This window comes from Dendrobates tinctorius, unplaced genomic scaffold (assembly GCF_039654945.1).
Source record: "Dendrobates tinctorius isolate UK_male_01 unplaced genomic scaffold, ASM3965494v1 ptg000014l, whole genome shotgun sequence".
Taxonomy (NCBI): Eukaryota; Metazoa; Chordata; class Amphibia; order Anura; family Dendrobatidae; genus Dendrobates; species Dendrobates tinctorius.
Window position 1 is genome coordinate 19,549,721 of NW_027361682.1, and position 24,305 is coordinate 19,574,025.

Below are 24,305 nucleotides of genomic sequence, written 5' to 3' on the forward strand. Positions count from 1 at the left end.
CCCCTCCACTAACTATATCCATACAGGTGATCTTCGGAAAGGTGCGGTTCTCGGAGACGGCCTATCTGGACTCCGGGTCTGGTGGAAACTTCATCCAGCAAGCAGCGGAAAGGCGGTTCGGGATTCCTATCACTCCTCTGCAGCAGTCCCGGCACATCATCTCCATAGACGGAAGACCCCTGAAAGATCACATTCTTGGTAACACCGAAGAGGTGGAGCTTCAAATCGGAGCACTCCACAAGGAAAGAATTGCCTTCTTTGTGTTACTGAATCTTTCTCCACCATTTCTACTAGGTCTTCCGTGGCTGCGCCATCATGAACCCGTCCTGGATTGGCAGTCGGGAGATGCCCTTCGATGGGGTCAGTCCTGTCATGATCACTGCCTCATAAGCGTACGGCCTAGTTCAACCCCGCGTCCTCCTGCAGCCTTACCCGGATTACCCGCTGCCTACTGGTCCTTCGCAGATGTATTTGACAAGAAGGAGGCCGAAACTCTTCCCCCTCACAGGCCTTATGATTGTCCCATCGACCTAATCCCCGGATCCACTCCGCCTCGAGGTAGGATCTACCCTCTTTCTCCACTGAAACTCAAGCCATGTCTGATTACATCAAGGAGAATTTGGCTCGAGGGTTTATCCAGAAGTCCTCCTCTCCGGTTGGAGCTGGATTCTTCTTTGTCAAGAAGAAAGATGGATCTCTTCGTCCGTGTATAGACTACCGTGGTCTCAATTAAATAACTGTAAAGAACAGATACCCTCTTCCCTTAATTCCAGAGCTTTTTGATTGTCTTCGAGGTTCCAGAATTTTTACCAAGTTGGATCTCCGTGGGGCTTATAACCTCATCAGGATACGATCTGGGGACGAGTGGAAAACCGCCTTCAACACGTGAGATGGTCACTACTAATACCGGGTGATGCCCTTCGGATTAAGCAATGCGCCTGCTGTCTTCCAGGAGTTTGTCAATGACGTATTCCGTGACCTGCTCTATGTTTGTGTGGTAGTGTATCTGGATGACATCCTGGTATTTTCTCCCGACTTACCATCTCACAGGAGGAATGTTCGTCTCGTTCTCCAACGATTGAGAGAATCGCCTCTACGCGAAGTTTGAGAAATGTCTGTTTGAACAGAGATCTTTACCCTTTCTTGGCTTTATCATTTCTGATACAGGTCTCGAGATGGATCCAGAGAAGGTCTCCGCCGTGCTTAAGTGGCCCCGACTTGAGGGAATCAAGACCATACAGCGGTTCCTGGGATTCGCCAATTACTATCGGCAATTTATCCCTCACTTCTCCTCCCTGGTAAGACCACTCACCACTTTGACTTGTAAAGGTGCCAAACCAAGGGATTGGACTCCTGAGGCCGAGTTGGCTTTTACTTCCCTTAAACAAGCTTTTTCTACTGCCCCGGCTCTTCACAGACCAATGATCAACAAGCAGTTTTTCCTGGAAGTGGACGCTTCGTCATCTGGAGCCGGAGCGGTCCTCACACAGAAACTGTCTACCGATAAGATGGTGACCTGTGGATTCTTTTCCAAGGCATTCTCGTCCTGCGAACGTAACTACTCAATTGGGGATAGAGAGTTACTAGCAATTAAGTTAGCCTTAGAAGAGTGGCAATATCTGCTTGAAGGCGCAGTTCATCCAGTCATCATTTACACAGATCATAAAAACCTGTCATACCTCCAGTCAGCTCAAAGACTCAACCCTCGCCAGGCTCGTTAGTCTTTATTTTTTGCTCGTTTCAGTTTCTCTCTCCATTTTCGTCCTGCAGAGAAGAATATCAAAGCCGATGTGCTTTCCAGGTTATTTCTGTCAGACAACCTTGAAGAGGAGCCTCAGCATATCATTGAACCATCCAAGATGATCACGGTGGCTCCAGTCAGTCTGTCGTAGATCCCGCCCGGTAAGACTCTCGTAACTGAAAGAGACAAGTGGGGGGTTCTACGCTGGGGTCATTCTTCTAAGCTGGCCGGACACACCGGTCAAATGAAGATGTTACAACTAATATCTCGACACTACTGGTGATCCACCTTGCGCCAATATGTTCTGGACTTCGTTGCAGGCTCTCCCGCCTGTGCTCGTAATAAAACACCCAAGAAACTGCCAGCCGGTCACCTCCTTCCGCTCCCAATTCCGTCTGCTCCCTGGCAACACATTGCCATGGACTTCATCACGGATCTGCCAGCATCATCTGGTTGTAGAGTAATCTGGGTTGTTGTTGACCGGTTCTCCAAGATGGGACACTTCACTCTGCTCTCCGGTCTTCCTTCCGCTCCTAAACTCGCAGAGCTCTTCATTCAGCATGTCCTTTGGCTTCACGGACTTCCACTCCACATTGTCTCTGACAGGGGAGTTCAGTTCATTTCCCGCTTCTGGCGGTCCCTCTGTAAGTTGTTGGATGTCACTCTGGACTTCTCCTCGGCCTATCACCGGCCTATCATCGGCCTATCACCTATAATTGAAGCATTACAATGAAACACTTCAAACTGCCCTGGATGAATTTGCACCCCCTATAAATAGAACACCACAACGCAGACGGCGACAACCCTGGCACACGGTGCAAACACGTTTCCTGCAGCGGTGCTCCAGGTGCGCCGAACGTCTGTGGAGAAAATCCAATCTACACGAAGATTTCATCCATTTTAAGTTTATGCTTAGAACATACAACACTGCCCTTCACCTCTCCAAACAAACCTATTTCAACACCCTCATCATCTCACTGTCCAATAACCCGAAACGTCTCTTTGACACTTTTCATTCTCTACTCAATCCAAGAGTACAGGCCCCAACCACGGAGCTCCGAGCTGACGATCTGGCCAATTACTTCAAAGAAAAAATTGACCAGATCCGACAGGAAATTATCTCCAAATCCCCTCATACCATGCACTGTCCTCCCTCCCCCACTGCATCTAACTCACTCTCTGATTTTGAACCAGTCACAGAAGAAGAAGTAAGCTGGCTCCTTGCATCTTCTCGCCCAACTACTTGCACCAGTGACCCATTTCCGTCACATCTCCTCCAGTCCCTTTCCCCTGCTGTCACCCCTCACCTAACTAAAATATTTAACCTCTCTCTCTCTTCTGGTATTTTTCCCTCCTCATTTAAGCATGCCATCATACATCCACTACTTAAAAAACCATCCCTCGACCAAAACTGTGCCGCTAACTATAGACCTGTCTCTAATCTTCCCTTCATCTCTAAACTCCTGGAACGCCTGGTCCACTCCCGTCTTATCCGCTATCTCTTAGAAAACTCTGTTCTCGACCCTCTCCAATCCGGTTTCCGCTCTTTACACTCCACTGAAACTGCCCTCACTAAAGTCTCTAATGATCTGCTAACAGCTAAATCAAATGGTCATTACTCCATGCTAATTCTCTTGGATCTCTCTGCAGCATTCGACACTGTGGATCATCAGCTCCTCCTCACTATGCTCCATTCCATTGGCCTCAAGGACACCGTTCTCTCCTGGTTCTCCTCCTATCTCTCCGACCGCTCCTTTACTGTTTCTTTTGCCGGTTCCTCCTCCTCTCACCTTCCCCTTACTGTTGGGGTTCCTCAAGGATCGGTTCTAGGCCCCCTCCTCTTCTCCTTGTACACTGCCCCTATTGGTCAAACAATCAGTAGATTTGGTTTCCATTACCATCTCTATGCTGATGACACCCAATTATACGCTTCTTCTCCTGACATCACGCCAGCCTTTCTAGAAAACACTGGCGATTGTCTAAACGCTGTGTCTAATATCATGTCCTCACTATATCTGAAACTGAACCTGTCAAAGACTGAACTCCTTGTGTTTCCTCCCGCTACTAATGTACCTACACCCGACATTGCCATTTCCGTCTGTGGTTCCACTATTACTCCCCAGCAACATGCCCGCTGTCTTGGGGTCATACTTGATTCCGAGCTTTCCTTTGCCCCCCACATTCGATCACTGGCTCGCTCTTGTCATCTGCACCTCAAAAACATTTCTAGAATTCGACCTTTTCTTACTTTTGACTCTGCAAAAACTCTTACTGTTTCTCTTATTCATTCTCGTCTCGACTATTGTAACTCTCTTCTAATCGGTCTCCCTCTTACAAAACTCTCCCCTCTCCAATCTGTCTTGAATGCTGCAGCCAGGATCATATTCCTCACCAATCGTTACACCGATGCCTCTACCTTGTGCCAGTCATTACACTGGCTACCCATCCACTCCAGAATTCAGTATAAACTTATTACCCTCACCCACAAAGCCCTCCATGGCTCAGCACCACCCTACATCTCCTCCCTTGTTTCAGTATACCACCCTACCCGCGCCCTCCGTTCTGCTGATGACCTGAGGTTAGTATCCTCAATAGTCAGAACCTCCCACTCCCGTCTCCAAGACTTTACACGTGCCGCGCCAATTCTTTGGAATGCACTTCCCAGGTCAATACGATTAGTCCCCAATCCCCACAATTTTAAGCGTGTCCTGAAAACGCATTTATTCAGACTGGCCTATCGCCTCAACACATTAACCTAACCTATCCCTGTGTGGCAGAGCCAAAAGTTTTACCATAACCAGGTTCCCAGCATCATGTTCCCACATGCTTTATGCATCCATTAGCCCTCTGTGTCTGTACTGTTACACACTTAACATTATGGCTGGTCCATACAATCAGGGCAACTGTTACCACCCACCTTTCGTGTCTACCTCTTTCCTCATAGACTGTAAGCTTGCGAGCAGGGCCCTCACTCCTCTTGGTATTTGTTATAATCTACTGTATGTGATTATTGTTATGCTGTAATGTCTATTGTCTGTACAAATCCCCTCTGAAATGTAAAGTGCTGCGGAATATGTCGGCGCTATAAAAATAAAATTTATTATTATTATTATTATCACCCACAATCTAACGGCCAAGTGGAGAGAGTGAATCAAGTCCTCACAAACTATCTGTGACACTTTGTGAATGGTCACCACAGCGACTGGGCCAACCTGCTGCCGTGGGCAGTGTTTTCATACAACAATCATGTCGGTGAGTCCTCCTCTAATTCACCGTTTTTCATTGTTTATGGACAGCATCCTAGGATCCCGACTCCACTGCCTCTTGCTTCCGGCAATCCTGCAGCTGTGTCCCTGGCAAAGGACTTCTCAAAGGTCTGGACAGAGACCAGGACCTCACTGGAGCAGGCATCGGTTTGAACCAAGGAGCATGCGGATAAGAGACGTCTGGATCCGCCACCTTACCAACCCGGAGATAAGGTATGGCTGTCTTCCAGGCACATCCGTCTTAAGGTCCCTTCTTAGAAACTGGCTCCTCGTTTCATCGGTCCCTTTGAAGTGCTCCATTGGATCAACGATGTGTGCTATCGTTTGAAGTTGCCAGCCTCCTTAAGGATCCATAACTCCTTCCATGTCTCCCTGCTGAAGCCAGTTGTTCTCAGTCACTTCACCCAGGATCCAGGTAAATTTCCTTCTCCTGTCAGTTCCAAGGATGTCTATGAAGTGAAGGACATCCTGGACATGAAGAGAAGAGGGGGCAGGTCGCTCTTTCTGGTTAACTGGAAGGGATACGGTCCTGAGGAGAGATCCTGGGAGCCTGAGGAGAACATTAATGCCCCGGTTCTTCTTAGAAAGTTCCTGGCAGGTTTGAAGAAGGGGGGGCGTAAGGGGGAGGGTACTGTCATGCCCTCAGCTGCTGGCCCGGTCTCTGCTGCTCAGGGAGACCAGCGCCTATCTCACAGCTCCACTGGTACTACTCACCCTGTCCGTGGCTCCAGACAATCAGCGGCCCCTTTCTCTGCTAAGAACCTGCATGCTCTTGGCAGGTCTCCTGATAATGCTCTTAGGAGACGTGCCCCGATTCCTGCACATACTTAAAACAGCAGGGCACCTGTTCTCTATTAGGGCTATGATGCTCTGTGCATAAAAGGCATCCTCCTTTTGAGGGAGGTGCCTGAACAACGTGTTCATTCTGTGGGATCTCTGCCTTCCACTCAGGCCACACTCTGCTTTGCTCTGCATACTGAAGGCTGTTGCAATATCCTAATCTCTCTGTCTCCTCAGAATCTTCTGCTGGCAGTACCCTCTCCTGGATCCTTCTGGACACTTTGGTTTCTACCCCAGACTGACCAAGGCTCTCATCTTGGAATCAGCCAGTTACCATTGCCGGCTAGAAGTTCACACAGACCTTCCAGGATTTCTGCCACCTCCTCTTTCTTTCTGTATGGGTCGTCCCTCTGGTCCGGGTATCGCGGCATTAAGGTCACTTGGTGTTGCGACGGGGGAGCCCCTGTATAGGGGTACACCTTGCCCGGTGCTCCACTATGTGGTTCTGTGTCGTGGTCCAGAGGGTTCTTCCCTCAGGCACCTTTTCCGTTTGTTTGCTTCATTTAATAAACATCCTTGGTTTTTGGAAGCTCATTCTCCTGTCTCTTGTGTATCGGGTATACAGCTACCACTGCACCATCAGTGGTCCAGTGAGTCCACTATACACCTTCATGCCCTGTGGGCGTAACAATCTTAATGTAAAGACAGCATTTTTGAATGGAGATATAACAGAAGACATTTACATGGAACAACCTCCAGGATTCAAAGATGAAAGAAACCCAAACAAAGTTTGCAAACTTCTGAAAAGCATATATGGGTTAAAGTAAGCAGCTAAAGCGTGGAATGACAAAATCACGGAAGTACTTACAAATGAAAATTTTCAAAGAAGCAAAGCTGATCCATGCTTGTACACAAAAAGGCTGATGAATAGATGGATTTATGTACTCATATATGTAGACAACATTTTGATTTGTTCTGAACAAGAAAGGGATAAAGAAAACATTCTAAAAATCCTGAAGCAACATTTTGAAATCAAAGACTTGGGAAATGTGAAGTATCGTTTCCTGAAGGATTATCCTACTGAAGAAATTACAGCAGACATCTTCACGGAGGCGTTGAATGCTGATAAACACCATAGACTAATAAAAAGTTGGGTTTGACTGAATAAGTCCTTACTGTTGAGAAAGGGTGTTGGCATATGCAACAGAAATTGACTTATAGTTTATATAAAGGAGGACTTTACAGTAGCCTGACAGCAGATGGCGACAGTGGGAAGTTATATGTTTGCTGTATTGGTGGGAGGGAAGCTCTCTTATTATTGTTACTTTTACTTACCGGTGGATTCTCAAAAGATACACTCTGCTACAGCTGCAGCCTCCTTGTTACCTGCTCCTGCCCCGTCCTGTGGCTTGTTTCCCCCTCAGACAGCTCTTCCTCCTCCTCTACAGGGTCTGACTCAGCCCCAGCACTCTCAGCCGCTTCTTCTGCTTCCTCTCTCCTGGCAAATTTCTTCAGCTTAGTGGCGGCACCATGCGCCGCTGGCATTCAGTGTTTGCTTTGGCCGCCTCCTCCCTGGCGGCCGCGCCATCTTGGATGCAGCTGCCCTCGCCCGCATCCCGCTGTCTCCTCCGCGTCATCACTGCTCTTCAAAGGCACAGTTCAGTGCCCACCCCTGCCCAGACCCTTCAGCCGTTCACCGCAACTTAAAACCGGTATTTTTCGTGTGGCTATGCAGGATTAATGTTACTATTTCTGGCGGGAGGTCTCCCCTGCATGTCCGCTCACATCGCCGGCTAGGACACGCCTCCTGTGACACAAACTTTACATAGAAACACACAGATGTCTAATTACATCTACTGAGCACTGACTGTTATACAGCTAATAACATATCTGTACCACTGCATTGCAAGAAAAAACATTAATCTTACCAGATAAGCTTTACTCGGAAAACGAACTCAAGTTGGGGAGTTACAGGAGGACAAATAAACAACGTGCATCCTAAGAAATACACAAAAGAAAATGACATCTCCCTCATCCCAGAATACATTGCTTCAATCCCACAATGCATCACTCTGTTAAAGACACAGGCTGTAAAGCTATTTAAGACACAGCTATAAATTCAGCCACCACTATATGGTGCTAACTAATTCAGCACATAATGCAAATATATTCGCCCTATATTCAGAGGGCAGAACAAGTACTATTATTGTGATAACATACTTGCTCAGTTTATTTTTATTTTACTGGTTAAAAGACTTCAGAACGTAAAAAAACATAAAACTTTGTGTCGCCATTTTCAGAGACCCATACATTTTTAATTTCTACAACGACTGAGCTGTAAGAGAACTTGCTCTTTAGCGTGGCGAGCTATAGTTTTTATCGATACCATTATGGGTTATATACAATGTTTTGATTGCTTTTGTTGCAATTTTTAGGGAGATGGATGACTGTAAAAAAGAAAAGAACAAGATTGCAGAACCTGCAATTGTTTGATAACTTCTGCAATATGCTGCAGATTTAATAAGTGAAATTTAAGATTTTCTATGAAGCCACCAGCTGTGCTTCAGAGGAGTACAAAGATGGCAGCGACAGTTCCTTCAGCAGGCAACCTACTAGCGCAGTGCGATCGTGTCGCTGGATTTGGGGGATCCATTGGCATTGGTATGGACCCTGTCTTAGATAACAACACCTAAATGCCGCTGTCTGATACTGACAGCGGCATGTACGTGGTTAAACAGGAGCGTGATGTCTGTAGAACACAGCCTGTATAGATTCCTGATTCTGCTCCATATACGAACACCCAACACCCACCACACATGTACGGCAGATGTCAGGAAGGGTTAATATATGGCTGTTTATGACAACACTCCATTTTTGTGATTTACCAGAAAAGAGTTGCAGAAGTGGTGGCAACTTTTCCATTTATTTGAGCAAGGCTTGCCTAAATCCATAGTCATGCTGCAGACACAAATCTGTTCAGAGGTACGTGACGGGACTCTTGATTTTTTACTGATCCTACTTAAATGCATATTGTGCTCTTGTACTGTTGCAGATGAATATGGGAATGATGGTTTGTCCCCCCACCCCCAATCCACTCCCGTAACATGAGATCATATATGAGGCACATCTGCAAGCCCCAGAGATTCACAGAGATTGGAAAAACAAGATTTGCAAAGCGCCAAGATCACACATATGGAAGCAAGTAAAATGTCCCAGTTCTCATTGTGGGAATGCTGCACATTTCCGGTAGAACTGCACAGGGAAAATCCAAAGATAAACTGCAATGCCGAAGCTTTCAAATCCAAAGATGAGCTTTCTTAAGACGTGAACCATTTAGCAGATGATGTATTACGCAGCGGATTTTCTGCATGTAACTTCACATCAGAAAATCCTGCGTGTGTCCATCCCATTCAGATGTGCTAGGCTCCGAGGTCGCTAATCTGGACTCACTGATCACAACTTTTTGAACCATCCATACATGGCGACATTTTCTGCAACAAATCTGCAATGAATAATCATCATGAAAATCTGCATGAGCTCTAAGCTGATTTTGAGACATATTTCACCCTGCGCAAATCACAGCATTGGAGGAATGGAAAATTTGCCCTTAATTCCCAGAGATTTTTGCAGGTGGTGTTTGTAAAACCCCATTGATATGTATCATACTGTAAACCGTTGAGGATTTCCTATGGGCACTGTGACAGCTATCATTAGTGGTTAGTACCTTCGGGAGATACATTACTTGCTTACCCAGACAGTGGAGCATTTCCTCCTCCATTTCAGAAGCAGATTCTTCAGAAGCAGGGCCAAGGTTTGTTGAAGAAGACTGGTATCCATCACAGTCCTCTCCGTCATCTGGAAGACAGAAGGTAGGCAAAAAAACACATTAATGAGTTCTATTTTTTTTCATAGGATCTCTCATATATTCATAAATACAGTAACCCATGTTAAACAACGGATCTAATTAATATGAATAATACATAGAGTACATATTCCACGATTTCTATCACCTTACAGGGGCTGTCACACAACAGATCCACAGCCGCAGGCCCTGATATGTAAGCATTAATTCTGTACAAACTGCAGATCCTAAAAAAAGGACACTTGTCACTAGGGAATCTCTCTGCCATGAAGGGGGAGACTTGGTCAATACAATGGTTATATACGTGGCACGTGTCTCAGCCACATGATGCCAGGGCACAAGGTTTCCAGCAGCACCTATGTTCTATTGGAAACTTTGTGCTCTGGTATCATGTCGATATGAAACGTACAACCTACATAACCATTGTACAGACTAAATACAGCACCACTTGTCCTCTTCAGATAGTGCAACCTGGTGCAATCTCTTCCCTAGGTAAGGCTACTTTCACACTTCCTTTTTTTTGTGGTGCGTTTTTTGCGCACACAAACGCATACAAATGCTGCGTTTTTTTCAAGCATTTTTATGCGCATGCACGAAAAAAACGCAGCGTTTGTATGCGTTTTCAGTGCGTTTGCGTTTTTTTGGACATTGTTTGTCCTCACCAAAAAAAAAATCTAGATAACAATCTTGCAACACACACGACCAATGGGATGTCAGTGGCAGTGTGGTACGTTAATATATAGACCCTGTCTACAGTATTCTTCACATTTGCTTGATTTTTCTCGTGTCAATATGGATCTGAGCTGGAAGAGTTTTCACTTCAACTTGGATTTGGACATCGCGATGGCTAGGGCATATGCAGTTGCTTGCCATGAACAAAGGAAGAGAGAGAGAGACAGCGAAGACGGCAGCAGCGGTGTTTGTGGATACATCTGATTGTTGAACTCTGGGAGAGCCATGGGGCGTACCACACCCTCTACAGTGAGCTACAGGCAAACCCGGAGAAATTTACAGATTATATCTGGATGTCCCAAGAAAGCTTCAGGAATTTGCTTGCTTGTGTCCAAGAATCCATCCGGAGACAGGACACACAGCTCCGTCGCGCGATTCCTCCTGAGGAACGGCTCCTGGTGACATTACGGTACGTAATATTTAAAAACCAAGGGGTGGGGTCTGATTTTTTTTTTTTTTTTTTTTTACATGTACTATTCAAAACCTGGGCTAATTATTTTTTGTTAATGTACTAATTTTTTATTTTATAGTTTTAAAAAACCATATACAGAAATATTAATTTTACTTCTTTCTCTGTTTCGCAGATTCCTGGCGACTGGAGAGACCCTATCTTCACTACACTTCCAGTACCGTATTGGAATCTCTACCTTGTCTGGAATTGTTGTGGACACCTGCCGGGCTCTCTGGAACGTTCTTTGTCCAGAATTTATGCCCCTGCCCACCGCTGAAAAGTGGATGGAAATTGCTGACAAATTCTGGACAGTCTGCAATTTCCCCAACTGTTTGGGAGCTGTTGATGGTAAACACATACGGATCATCAAACCCAAAAGAACTGGATCTGAGTACTATAATTACAAAAAGTACTTTTCAATAGTACTCATTGCGATTGCGGATGCCGGATGTATGTTTGTAGCAGTGGACATTGGAGCATTTGGCCGTGGTAATGACTCCCAGGCTTTTAAAAACTCAGACATGGGCCGGAGGTTGTATGACAACCAATTTAATTTCCCTATGCCACGGCCTCTTACCCACACTGAAGCTCCGCCACTGCCCCTTGTAATGGTTGGTGATGAGGCTTTTCAAATGTGCACAAACCTACTGAAACCCTACTCCAGCCGTGATTTGGACCACACCAAAAAAATCTTTAATTACAGGCTGACCAGGGCCAGAAGAACTGTAGAGTGTACTTTTGGGATTCTTGTCTCCAGATGGCGAATTCTCGGCACAGCCATTAATCTTAAACTTGAAACAGTGGATGAGGTGGTGAAGGCCTGTGTGGTTCTACATAATTTTGTGATGGCTAAAGAGCACCCAACCTTTGAACTCGATGATGCTGCTCCTAACCCATTCCCTGAATTCACTCAGCACCTTCTCAGGTCATCCGTTGAAGTTGGCCAAATGAGGGACCAACTTGCGGCCTACTTTATCTCTGATGTAGGACGGGTGCACTGGCAAGATGAAATGGTGTAAAAATGTTTTCATGTGTGTATGTTAATATAAAACCTGTTTTGATACCTGTACCGAGTGAACTATATTTTTTACACTCCAATAAAATAAAAAACTTCCCATATATACCTGTGAAATCATGATGTTCTCACATCTGGGCAGGTAAATACACATATGAGTTAAACTGCAGCATCGCTAGTCTGCGTGAAATATATTGGTACGTAAGCAACGCTGCAGGTTAAATATGATATGTGTATTAACCAGGCCATGATTGATAAATAGTTATGATTAGAGTTGAGCAACTTTGGTAGGATCGGGTTTCATGAAACCAAATTAGTTTCAAATGAAACTGGTCCGACTAGTGGAAAAAAAGTTGGAGTTCCGTTCAAAACCCGACCCCAATGCAAGTCAATAGGGAATAAAAGTCTGCATTGAGTGGATGAATGTAATCCGCTCAATGTCGACTTTTATTTCACATTAACTAACATTGTGGTAGGGTTTCTAACGAAACTCCAACTTTTTTTGCCCTAGTTTGACCAGTTTCATTTGAAAAAAATTGTGTTTCATGAAACCAGATACTAGTCGGTCAACTCTAGTTATTATACTAGGCCTGGGTATTGAACATATGACGTGTATTTTACCCATCAGTAGATTCAACACACACGTAATAAGAGTATGTTGTTAATTACAAGGTATATCTATAATCCCCCTTGCCTAGTATCACAATAAGTGAAATGAGGATGGTAAAAACAGCCAATCCTCAAAACACTTTTTATGACACCTTGCAAAGTTTAAGGCGCATTGTGTGTACGGTGCAGTGTGTGTAGGCGGCGCCAAAAACATTAATCAAACTTTGTTATGGTGAACCAGAAATTTAAATTTATTTTTAACCAAAAAAATTATAAAAAACTTTACTTTTTTCTGCGTTTGGGGGCTGATGGTTGCAAGTTGGGGGTGTGCAGTGAAGATGAACAGCTTATAGTCGTATGAAGGTGTTCTAGGGGAAGGGGCAACAAAACTTGTGGGGGAAGGGAGTCCAGTTATGGGAATGGAACTAGACACACTAGGAGAGGACAGAGGTTCAGCTACAGTGGTCCTAACAGTTTGTCTCCTTAAACTGGCCTGCCTGGACCTATTGGGCCCAATGCCCTCCTTGATTGTTGGCGCCGCCTGGAACTTGGGGCAAATAAGGAATGTGGGTCCCCCGTCTGCTGCTGTGGCTGCTGCTGCTGCTGTGGCTGCTGCTGTTGTGGCTGCTGCTGATGCTCTGTGGTGGCGGTGGCAGTGCTCGTCCTTGCAGGAGGACTGGTGGTGGCAGTGATGGTCCAGGTTTGCGGAGTGGTGGTGGCAGGGTTAGTACATGTTGTAGTGTTTGCGGCAGGGCTGTTCCACATTTGAGGAGTGGTTACTGTGGCTGTGCTCCAAGCATGCATGGGGGTGGTGCTCCAGACAGGAGCAGCGCTTGCCATGGTGGTGTCGGTGAAGTGACCAGCAGCACTCAGACTTGTGGTGGTGTAATGGTGGGTGTCCTGGCTTTGAATAGAGGTGTCCGTGCAGTGGTAGGCAGCACAAGTCGGTAGTGAGGTGAAGCGAGTCAATGGTGGCACAGTTGGAAATGACACCACTGACTGCTGCCCGTACCGATTATGCTGCATAGCCTGCAAGAAAGCATTGTTGCAGGCCTGCAGCACACTCAGCTGTTGCTCAGGACTAAGGTGTTCCGCCATGCCCTTTTCAATCTTACTAAAAAAATGGTGCGCTGGTCTGTTGAGGTCAGCCTCCAGACGGTCAAGGCGCTGTTCGACAGAATGGAAGCGGTGTTCCATGTGGTTAAAACCACGTTCCATGAGTGAAAAACCACTTTCCACTCTGTTTGACAGCGACTTGAGGCTGGCATTAAAGGCCTCGCTCAAGTGCATAAACTCGGGCAACACATTCCTGTCCAAGGCCCTCTGCCGCTGGCGAGTAGTGTCCGCATAACCAGTGGCAGACACCTGGGACAGGGGAACACCTGATTGACCAGCTTCCTGGTCAGCAGCTGTTTGTGTTGCTGACGTGCAAGGTGCTTCCAGGCTGTCGGATGGCTGAGATCGGTCCGATGTCGTCCGATGAAGGACCGCTCCAGGGCCAGGTTGCAGGGTGCTGCTCCAGGTGCTGTGGAAGAAAGGAAAATCATTACTACCATGCCTTTACAAGAAGCATCAGCTGTGGATTAGAAAAACACAGATTAATACAAATAAAAATCAAATAATTATAATGCTTACGATCTGGTAGCAAGGGCCGGTCTTAGGAACTGCAACGCTTGATAGTACCGGTATCTTGTTCTTGTCCTTGACGCAGAACCACTGCGAACCTGGCCCTCAGCACGAACATCACTGTTGAAGCGGTCCTTGATCGAGCGCCAACGTGTTGGGACTTTGTCCACTGTTGGAAAAACAAACAAACATTTAACAATTGTGTATGATGCACGATATATGCTATCACTAAACCCAACAGTGCCATCACGAACAAGAGTCAATGCGGCACAATACAGCAATACAAAACCCAAAGCAGTCACTGCTGAGCCTGATGACACTGTTGGGTTTCCTGCTAGAATATATCTAGCACGAAACCCAACAGTGCCATCAAGGACAATAGTCACTGCGGCACAATACAGCAATACAATACCCAAAACAGTCACTGCTGAGCCAGATGACACTGTTGGGTTTCCTGCTAGAATATATCTAGCATGAAACCCAACAGTGCCATCAAGGACAATAGTCACTGCGGCACAATACAATACCCAAAGCAGTCACTGTTGAGCCAGATGACACTGTTGGGTTTCCTGCTAGAATATATCTAGCAGGAAACCCAACAGTGCCATCAAGGACAATAGTCACTGCGGCACAATACAGCAATGCAATACCCAAAGCAGTCACTGTTGAGCCAGATGACACTGTTGGGTTTCCTGCTAGAATATATCTAGCACGAAACCCAACAGTGCCATCAAGGACAATAGTCACTGCAGCATAACAGAACAGGGAAATACTTACTAAACGCCTTTCTGGAGGATGCAGTGGCACTGTCCCAGCCATCCATCAACGCTGCGGCCACCTCTTTCCATAGCCGCCGGGTCACCACATTGTTCTTGTACAGCCGGTCACGGCTGTCCCACAACCGGGCACGCTGCTGGACCAGGCGGATAAGGTGCTCATTATCCAGGTAGACGTCTTCATCCCGTTGTGGAACCTAGACAAAACACATTCATTAGAATATTCGAATCTTGTGTGAATAAAAAGTTACAAAAAAGATCCAGAAAAGAGGAAATATAGAAGATAAAAATAAAGAACATTACAAATCATTTGATACTTACATTCCGTATCACCACGGGGACTTGGCTTGGCTGCTCATGCTGTTCGCCCTCACTAGTCGCGTCCGCTGAAGATTCTGAAAAAAACCCAACAAACGTTAGAGATTTTGAGAAGCAGCAGATAAACTTACCAAACGCACGAAAATAATCACCTCACGGTCTGCTTGCGCCAGTTCCTGCTGGGATGGTGAATATTCAGATTCCGAAGACATACTGCATGTAAAAATAATACAGCGCATTAGTACATATACAATTTAAAAGGACAGGCATACATTTTTAGATGTAATAATACTCACATTCTTGACGCTGATGCTGGAATTGAAAATGGGGTCTTCTTTTGCAGTCTTTCTGCTCTCCAGGCTGTCTCTATAGTTGTGGTACAGTGCTGGCAGACACCTCCTTTTATATAGGCATGAAGTTTTTTTTAGGTGGGGATTTTTATAACTAGTCTAACCAGTGGACACCAAAAAAACGCATGGGCAAAAAACCGCATACATGCGCATGCCAATGCGCACGTATGCGCACCCATAGACCATAATGGTCATTTTTTGCGCAAAACGTGCACATGCGTTTTTTTTAAGCAGTTGGGCGGACCAAAAAATGCAACATGTAGCGTCTGGAAATCAAGGATGCACACCATAAAAAAACGCAGAGCACGAAAAACGCATATGTGCGCTGCCAACGCGCACGTATGCGCACCCATGTTAAATATAGGGAAAAAAACGCATGCGCACGTATGCGCAAAAACGCAGTGCAAAAAAACGCAAATGTGAAACCAGCCTAAGTGACGCATCTGGCAGTTCACATGGTGTAAAATGTGCCATATACCAGGGACACTCCACAAGTACTGTTGTATATCGAGAATAACCCAAACACCCATAAGATCTGCTGTATAATCATGTACACCCCTAGAATACCTCAAAATACTGGTAATCCCCACAGGACCTGTCGTACAGCAGGACCCACAAGACCTGGCATAGAAATGGAACGCTGCACAAGATCTACCATATACGGGGAATATCCCACAAGAGCTGCCATATACCGGAATTACCTCACCAGACCTTCCATATACCGAGAACATCCCACAAGACCTGCTGTATACTGGGAAAACCCCACAAGACCTGCGATATATCTGGAACACCCCACAAGATCTACAGTATACCAGGAACACCCCACAAGACCTGCCATATACTGAGAACACCCCCAAGACTTGCCGTATGCTGAGAACATCCCACAAGACCCGCCGTGTACGAGGAACATCCCAGAAGACCTGCCATAGACAGGTAACACCCCACAAGACCTACCGTATACTGGGAACACCCCACAAGACCTAGCGTGTACAAGGAACACCTCACAACACCTGCCTTATACCAGGAACACCCCACAAGACCTGCAGTATAACAGGAAAACCTCACAAGACCTGCCTTATACTGACAACATCCCAGAAAACCTGCCGTGTACAAGGACCACCCCATAAGACCTGCAGTATACCGGAAACACCCCACAAGACCTGCTGTACACCGGGAACACCCCACAAGACCTGCCGTATACCGGGAACACCCCACAAGAACTGCTGTATACCGGGAACACCCCACAAGAACTGCTGGATACCGGGAACACTACACAAGACCTGCCGTATACAGGAACACCCCACAAGACTTGCCATATACCGGCTACACCCCTCCAGACCTGACATGTACAAGGAACACCCCACAAGACCTGCCGTATACCAGGAACACCCCACAAGACTTGCCTTATACCGGCAACACACCACAAGACCTGCCGTGTACCGGGAACACCCCACATGACCTGACGTACACTGGGAACATCCCACAAGACCTGCTGTATGCTGGGAACACCCAACAAGACCTGCCGTGTACGAGGAACAACCCACAAGATGCCATAGACCGGTAACACCCCACAAAACCTGCCATACACCGGAAACACCCCACAAGACCTAACGTATACAAGGAACACCTCACCAGACCTACCGTATACCAGGAACACTCCACAAGACCTGCCATATGTAATAAACTGTAGGTGCTGAGGATGTCGCCATGGATCCGAGACAGACCAAGAGTTAAAGGTTTATTTACAGGGACTTTTCTCTCCAGGCAGGGAGGAGCAGTGGGGGGTTAAATGTGACAGAGTAAACAGTAAAACAGCAAAATAGACTAAAGAAAGCTATTTAACAGTTATGCAGCGTTGAAACGGTTAAACTGGGATTATTATAACTTATCAGTCCGGGGAAAGCTTGATTGAAGGGTTTCCTTCTCCCACGTTGGTACCGACAACAGCAGCGCTTGAAGTCTCTGTAGTCTCTCCTTTGAATGAAGTTGGAACCTCAGGGGTTAAAGCAAGGAGATGGAGAAACTGCAGACCTGAGTCTCCCCTGCTCTGAGTCTCTATATGAAACCTCGACTGTCTTTCCACAGGAGCGATATTGCACACACTGGGAAGTCTCTCTGCCACACTCAGAGGCTCCGGCTTGTCACTGCGGTCACCGGGACTGCACTCTTGGGTCACTGTCTCTGCACTGTCAGGGGGAGTCTCCTCTGGTCATGGAGGCTAACGAGTCCACGTACTCACATACAGCGCTCTCAACATCTTGTCCTACAGTCCCAGTCCTCTGACGGGGAGTTCTCTCTCTCTGGGAGCACGGTGTTGCAGCCTGCTCTCCGTCTGGCGCGCTCTGCTCTGTGTCTGGTGTGCTCTGCTCTGTCTGGCATGCTCTGCTTTCGCGCCCTCTGCCTGCACACTTTCTGGCCCACCGCCCCTTCCCTTTCCTCTCTGCTCCCTACAGTCACATGGTGCAGTCGGTCCAAGCCAGAAAGTCTTCCCCTCGGTAACTCTGCTGCCCGACTAGTTGGTCCTGGACACGGAGCAGGGGAGGTTACCCCCCTTTTGGGCTCTTGTTCTTCTTCACCCTCTTACACATACACCAGGAACACCCCACAAGACCTGCCGTGTACCGGGAACACCTCACAAGACCTGCCGTGTACCGGGAACACCTCACAAGACCTGACAAATACTGGAAACACCCCAAAAGGCCTGCCGTATACTGGGAACACCTCACAAGACCTGCCGTATGCTGGGAACACCCAACAAGACCCGCCGTGTATGAGAAACACCCCACAATACCCGCCATAGACCGGTAACGCCCCACAAAACCTGCCGTATATCGGGAACACCCCACAAGACCTAACGTATACAAGGAACACCTCACAAAAAATGCCGTATATCAGGAACACCCCACAAGACCTGCCATATACAGTAAACACCCAAGATGTGCAGTGTACAAGGAACACCCCACAAAACCTGACGTACACCGGGAACACCCCACAAAACCTGCCGTATACCGGGAACGCCCTACAAGACCTGCCTTATACCGGGAACACCCCACAAAACCTGCAGTGTACAAGGAACACCCCACAAGACCTGCTGTACAGCGGGAACACCCCACAAGACCTGCCAAATGCTGGGAACACTCCACAAGACCTGCCGTATAAAGGGAACACCCCACAAGACCTGCCATGTACAAAGAACACCCCACAATACCTGCCTTATACCGGAACACCCCACAAGACCCCCCATGTACCAGGAACACCCCACAAGACCTGTCATATACCAGGAACACCCCACAAGACCTTCCATATACCAGGTACACACCACAAGACCTGCCTTATATCAGCAACACCCAACAAGACCTTCCATATACCAGGAACACCCCACAAGACCTGCCTTATACAAGGAATACCCCACAAGACCTGGTGTTTTGAAGATTCTCTGACTAGATAATTGTGAGCCAAGCTATCACAATTTAACTTTAAGTAGCTAACATTAGCTACAGTCCCTCAGATCTTTAAACTTCCCCATCAATTTCTAGAACTGAGGGATCAATTGCTCCTAATATATTCACCACCCTTGGTAGGCACCATTGTCACCAGATTGGCAATGACAGTGGCATACATGTTATGGCGGACTGGTATATCATATATATACACTTTTTGTAAAGTGACAGCTCATTTACCTGAGCTATTATTGGTCGGTCTTTAGATACTTGTATACGGTTACAATGTAGTTATAGTCATAATTATTCTATAATGCCTAACCATCTGCTATGTTAGTGCATTAACTATTAAAGTGCTGTGTGAAGCAGGACTGTGTCAGTACCCCAGACTTACCCTGAATGCTGCTGTCAGTCGCAGGGCTGATAGTAATACTTAGAAATTCAAGCTGCTCTCAGAGTAGAGTTTGGTGTCTCTCAGCTTCATGCTGTCTTCAGTTGCTCTGAAGATTTTGGAGTTGGTGGGAGGGGTAGAGATCTTTGAGTCTGTGTCTTTCCAATCCTACAGAGTAGTAGAGTACTCACTAGCTGTCTATACTGCATCTTCAGAATGAAAACAAGTCAGATCACGTGATATGTCTTGGGATTGTCCGATTGTTAAAACCATCGCTGGCGATACACTGTAACTCAGAGAAAGGAAATGAGACAAAGTTCTTGCTGACAAGAGGCTTCATTGTATAATGAGAATGTCCTCTGCTGGCAGGAGAAAAATCTGTGGCATTTCTCATAAAAACTTGATTGGGAGTTGAGACAAATGTTATGTTGTGAAAGAATTTGATGCCAAAAGTCTAGAAATGAAGAAGATAGCTGTTTCATAATAAATTGCAGTGTTTCCAGTATTAAAAAAAATCTCATTCATGATTTTTGCTTGCTGCTGGTCTCCTCCTCCTTCTGGCAGCTGAAAGTGTAGTCCCTTCTTACATTACCTGCAGAAGGAGTGTTACGCCCACAGTGGCGCATGTGGGTTTGTGGACCAATTGTGCCACAGGACCGGGCCTGCCTTGGAAAGGGTGTAGCTAAGCGGCTACCAGGTGTTCACTGGAGCTCCTGATGGAGACAGTCTAGGCTGCAGGTAGCTGCCAGGTACCACTCCTAGGCAGATCTCAGTACTGCAGCTGCTGACCCCAGGTTCAGGTTTGCTGACATGGACTAGAGCTATGTTCAGACAAATCGGTCTGTGAGCCATCTCGCCGGTGAACTTATTATGCTAAATGCCTTTCAGCAACATGCTGAGGGCATTTATCATATGTGCGCTGCCCCTTTAAGAGCAAGGGAGCGCGTGCTCTAGTTGCACCGCCATGAACTGCAGCGCCCACACCATCAGGAAGCATGCCGTGGACCAAGGCGAGGGCCGGGGCAGTGACTAAGTTGACAATAGCGCTACAAAGAGACTTCTCAGTTAAACTTCCATGCTACTGCTTATGTTTTGCTGCTTCTGGATAAAATAAGTCTCCTCCACCCTCTGGCAACTCACAATATAGTGACAAGCAGACAAGCAGGACAGAAAGCTTTTTCACTGACTGCTCTGCTGCTGGGGGCAAGCTCTAGAAAAAAACAATCTCCTTCTCCCATGGAAGCTGTCATTTTAATCTCTTCTTACTACCCTTAAAGAAATTGCCTCCTCAGCTATACTACCATGCTACTTCAAAGACTTTGTTTTTTTTTCCTGACAACAAGGGTAGGAAAGTTTTTCACTGGTTGCTCTACTCCTCTGGGATATGCTATGGAGGAAATTGGTCTCCTTTGTCCTTGGGAAGTTATCACTATACTCCCTTCTTACTCCCCTTAGGAAAGAAGTCTTCTTGGAAATGCTGCCATGCTACAGCAGATGTCCTGATCCTTTTCTATTATGTATTGCAGAAATCTATTTCTTATGGCTGCTCTGTAGTGAACATAGAATCACTATGCAGAGACCTGGCCGTTAGGAAAGTGATTGATCATGTGTGTCCACCAATACAGAGCAAAGAAGGTGGACATGCACTTTGCATTCAATATAATCACTGTGATAGTATGTAAGTAAATGTCATTAATGTTTACTAGATCATTCTTATCAGCATAATAAATGAGCAAAAATTACATGTGATAAAGCTGTGACATGACAGTACAGTATAATTTATATTTTACATATAATTTGCTGCCAGGACAGTTATCACACTTTTTGCAAAAAAGGAATTCAAAAATAAAAAATATGATTTCCCCACTTTATATTTGCACCTTCAAGAAATTTTGCAAAGAGATTTGTAAAAAAAAATACATAAAAAAGTCTGACCCAAGCAGAGCTTGAGATGCAAAACACATAATAAAAAATGTGCACAGATCATGAATATAAATTTTAGATGCAAATAAACATCAAAGAACTGTTATTGTTGTTAATAGGAAATGAAGGACATGATTATACTGTATGTGCAACTGTCCTACTTCTCACTGCTTTAGTGTTATTAAAAATAACTTACTACCCTACAACTGACAGCTAGAGAGTTAATATATTTCTTGACTAGTAATAGGGGTGATAACATGAAAAAAGTTCCTGTATCTCCTCTTTCTGTGATTTGTAAAATGAGTGATAGAATAAAGAGAAGTTCAAGTTAATCACCGTTAATTTTGATTAGTAAGAGAGATGATAACCTAAAGAAAAGTTCCTGTAATCTTTTCTGGCTGTGATTTCTAAAATGAGTCATAATATAAAGAAAAGTTCCTGTAATCACAACTGGTTGTGATTAATAAGAGGGCTAATAACATTAAAATAGTTCCTGTCATGATTGTGAGTTCTAATAGGGGTGATAACATGAAGAAAAGTGCCTGTATCATCCTTCCTGGTTGAGATTATTAAAAAGGGTGATCATCACACATGAAACAAGGCTATTTCTCTATCACTTCATTGGGGGACACAGGAAATCATGGGTGTATGCTGCTGACACCAGCAGAAAAAAATTAACTCCTTCCCAGAAAGCTGCGCCCACTAACTGGAACTAAGTGTCACAGTGATAACGCAACGGGGAGGGGTAAGAAGATCATAGTGTTTGGATACACTGCACTGTATCTGCACTGAATAGATCTGCTTTGCCTTCCTGTTAGCTGTGCAGATTTCCCTTGTTCTGTTGATGCCAGGGTTAAACAGTTCTGTTTGTCTCCTGGAGCCTCCTCCTGAGTTATCTCAGCTGTTTTGAGTTTGCACTCCCCTTGAGTAGTTGTCAGTGATAGCTTGCTATACCTTGGAATTGGTTTTGGAGCTGTGATTCATGGAGTTAGCCATTGATGAGCCGTCTCTGGATATTGCTGTTTGGAAGTTTGTTTGATGTTATCTTTCTCTTATCTCCCTTTTTATTTGCCTCACCCTTCCTCTCCTGTTATATACCATTCCTTAGCTTGGGTGCGTTGAGAGTGATTGCTGTTTTCTATTCTATTGTCTGACTTTGTGTCTGTATTCTAGAGCAGGACAAGCTTTCCTGCTGCGTCATGCACTAGCCATGGCTGTGCTTAGGGCAAGATAGGGACTAGGAACGTAATTGCCGCACAGGGTGAAAGAACCAGTCTAGAGATGTAAGGGAGCTCAGGGTTGCGCAGGGCAAGATTGCAGTGATTCCCTAAGGCCTCTTTCACACATCAGTTTTTCGCCGTCAGGCGCGATCCGGCTATTTTTACGAAAACCGGATCCGGCAAAATGCAATGTCGGATCCGGTTTTTCCCCATTGACTTGCATTAGCGCCGGATCGCGCCGGATGGTCATGCGTTTCGTCCGGTTATGGCCGGATCCGGCAATGTGTCGCAATCCGGCGTCTGGAAAAAACGGCAACTGTAACGTTTTTTGTCTCCGGCGGAAAAGCCGGACCCGCCGGATCCGGCGCGTCCAGCTTTTTCACACAATGAAAGTCTATGAGCGCCGCAATGTGCCGGATCCAGCCAAAGCCGGATCCGGTGGCCGGATCCGTTTTTTTTGGTCTGAGCATGCTCAGTAGCCCTGCCCATAGCAAACATTTATAAAACCATGACAGTGGGACCCTCAGCCACAGCCAACATGCCACCCAAGAGAGGCGACAGCCACAGGAGAAGGCAGGAGACTACTGCACTACCAGCACCACCACCCAAAATGGAGCGAAGGGACCATGGTGACCATGCGGAGGGGAGTCCACCAGCAGATGACATACGGTAATTATCAAATCCCCCATTCCTCAAAAATAGGGCCATGGAATATCAATATATTCAGTGGCCCTTTGTTTCTCTTTATTCACCAGCAGAAGACGCCCTATAGATGCAGCAGCACCGGCAGCAGCAACAGCAGCAACAGCAGCAGCAGCAGCATTAGGAGTGGAGACTGGCCAGCAGGAGGACACCACATCTTCTTCTGGGAGCCCTCCCTCACATCGTCAGCGTTTTAGGGTAAGTTTTTATTTCCAAAATCCATCATCTCTGGTATATATGTCTATTCATTGGGTTTTATTTCAAAACAGGAATCACAAGCTGAAGAGGAGCTCGCAGAAGAAGAAGGAAGGGGTGGACAGATACCTGGAGTGGGCTCGCAATTGGTAAGTTTCCTGCATCAAACGCAGAAACACAACATCACACTACATACAACACATAGAAAACAATGTATGTTTGTGCTTTCTCGTTTCAGGGGAGAGAATTGTGAAGCGGTGGCGGTCTGTGAGGGATCGTTTCAAGAAGGAGTTCAATAAAGAGATACGGGCCCCGAGTGGATCTGGAGGACGCAGGAGCAAGTACAAGTACGCACGAGCCCTGTCGTTCCTCCGGGCAACAATGGTCACCAGAAGGTAAATATTACACACCCCATGTCCAAAAGTAATGTTTACATGTCTAATTTTTTTTTCAGCCAGGGCCAATGGCATGTCAGTATATTAATTGTGTTTTTTTCTCTTTGTTCCACAGCACGGTGACCAGCACTCGGGAGCCTGCACGGTTGGACCCTTCTGAGGCGATCCCTGAGGAGACCGACACCGAGGGACACTTCGAGCTCCCCCGGCACATCTGCACCTTCCCAACCTTCCCTCACATTCGACCCATCTGTCCCATCCACCAGCGCAGGAGCATCGTGGCCGCCTACATTACATGAAGCTGCTGGTGAGGAGATCGCTTTCCCTTTACCCCACCCTTCTGCCCCTGCCACCTCTAGTACACCTGCGGGTACTGGGCGGCAGTGGCAGAGGGGTCAGGAAAAGAGCTATGCCCCAGAGTTCTTGCATCTGAATGCATCTTTCCAGAACTGTCTCAAAGTCTTGTCAGAGCAAATCTCCGCAGGCTTTCAGCAGCTCAACTCCGACATTCTG

The 24,305-nt window shown here is 46.3% G+C and overlaps 2 protein-coding genes across 3 annotated transcripts in view; both read right to left on the minus strand.

The window, feature by feature from the left end:
- The window catches only part of LOC141072675 (ABC-type organic anion transporter ABCA8-like), a 189,320-nt gene extending 169,703 nt beyond the window's left edge, over positions 1-19,617 (minus strand). Inside the window, exons 1-2 of one of the 2 annotated variants that reach the window (XM_073559962.1) lie at positions 19,361-19,617; positions 9,538-9,642 (exon numbers count right to left, since the gene is read on the minus strand). In XM_073559962.1, coding sequence (XP_073416063.1) covers positions 9,538-9,642 — 105 coding nt within the window. In that variant the 5' untranslated portion in view covers positions 19,361-19,617. The remainder of the gene's footprint in view (positions 1-9,537; positions 9,643-19,360) is intronic. The other variant, XM_073559961.1, reaches the window with a different exon arrangement.
- Positions 12,695-18,325, minus strand: LOC141072711 (uncharacterized). The gene is made up of 5 exons (XM_073559965.1): positions 15,329-18,325; positions 15,180-15,253; positions 14,860-15,055; positions 14,092-14,251; positions 12,695-13,981 (listed from the first exon to the last, which is right to left on the minus strand). Exons 3-5 carry the CDS (start codon positions 14,903-14,905, stop codon positions 12,940-12,942), a joined length of 1,248 nt encoding a protein of 415 aa, XP_073416066.1. The 5' UTR covers positions 14,906-15,055; positions 15,180-15,253; positions 15,329-18,325; the 3' UTR covers positions 12,695-12,939.
- Positions 19,618-24,305: the final 4,688 nt, after the last annotated feature.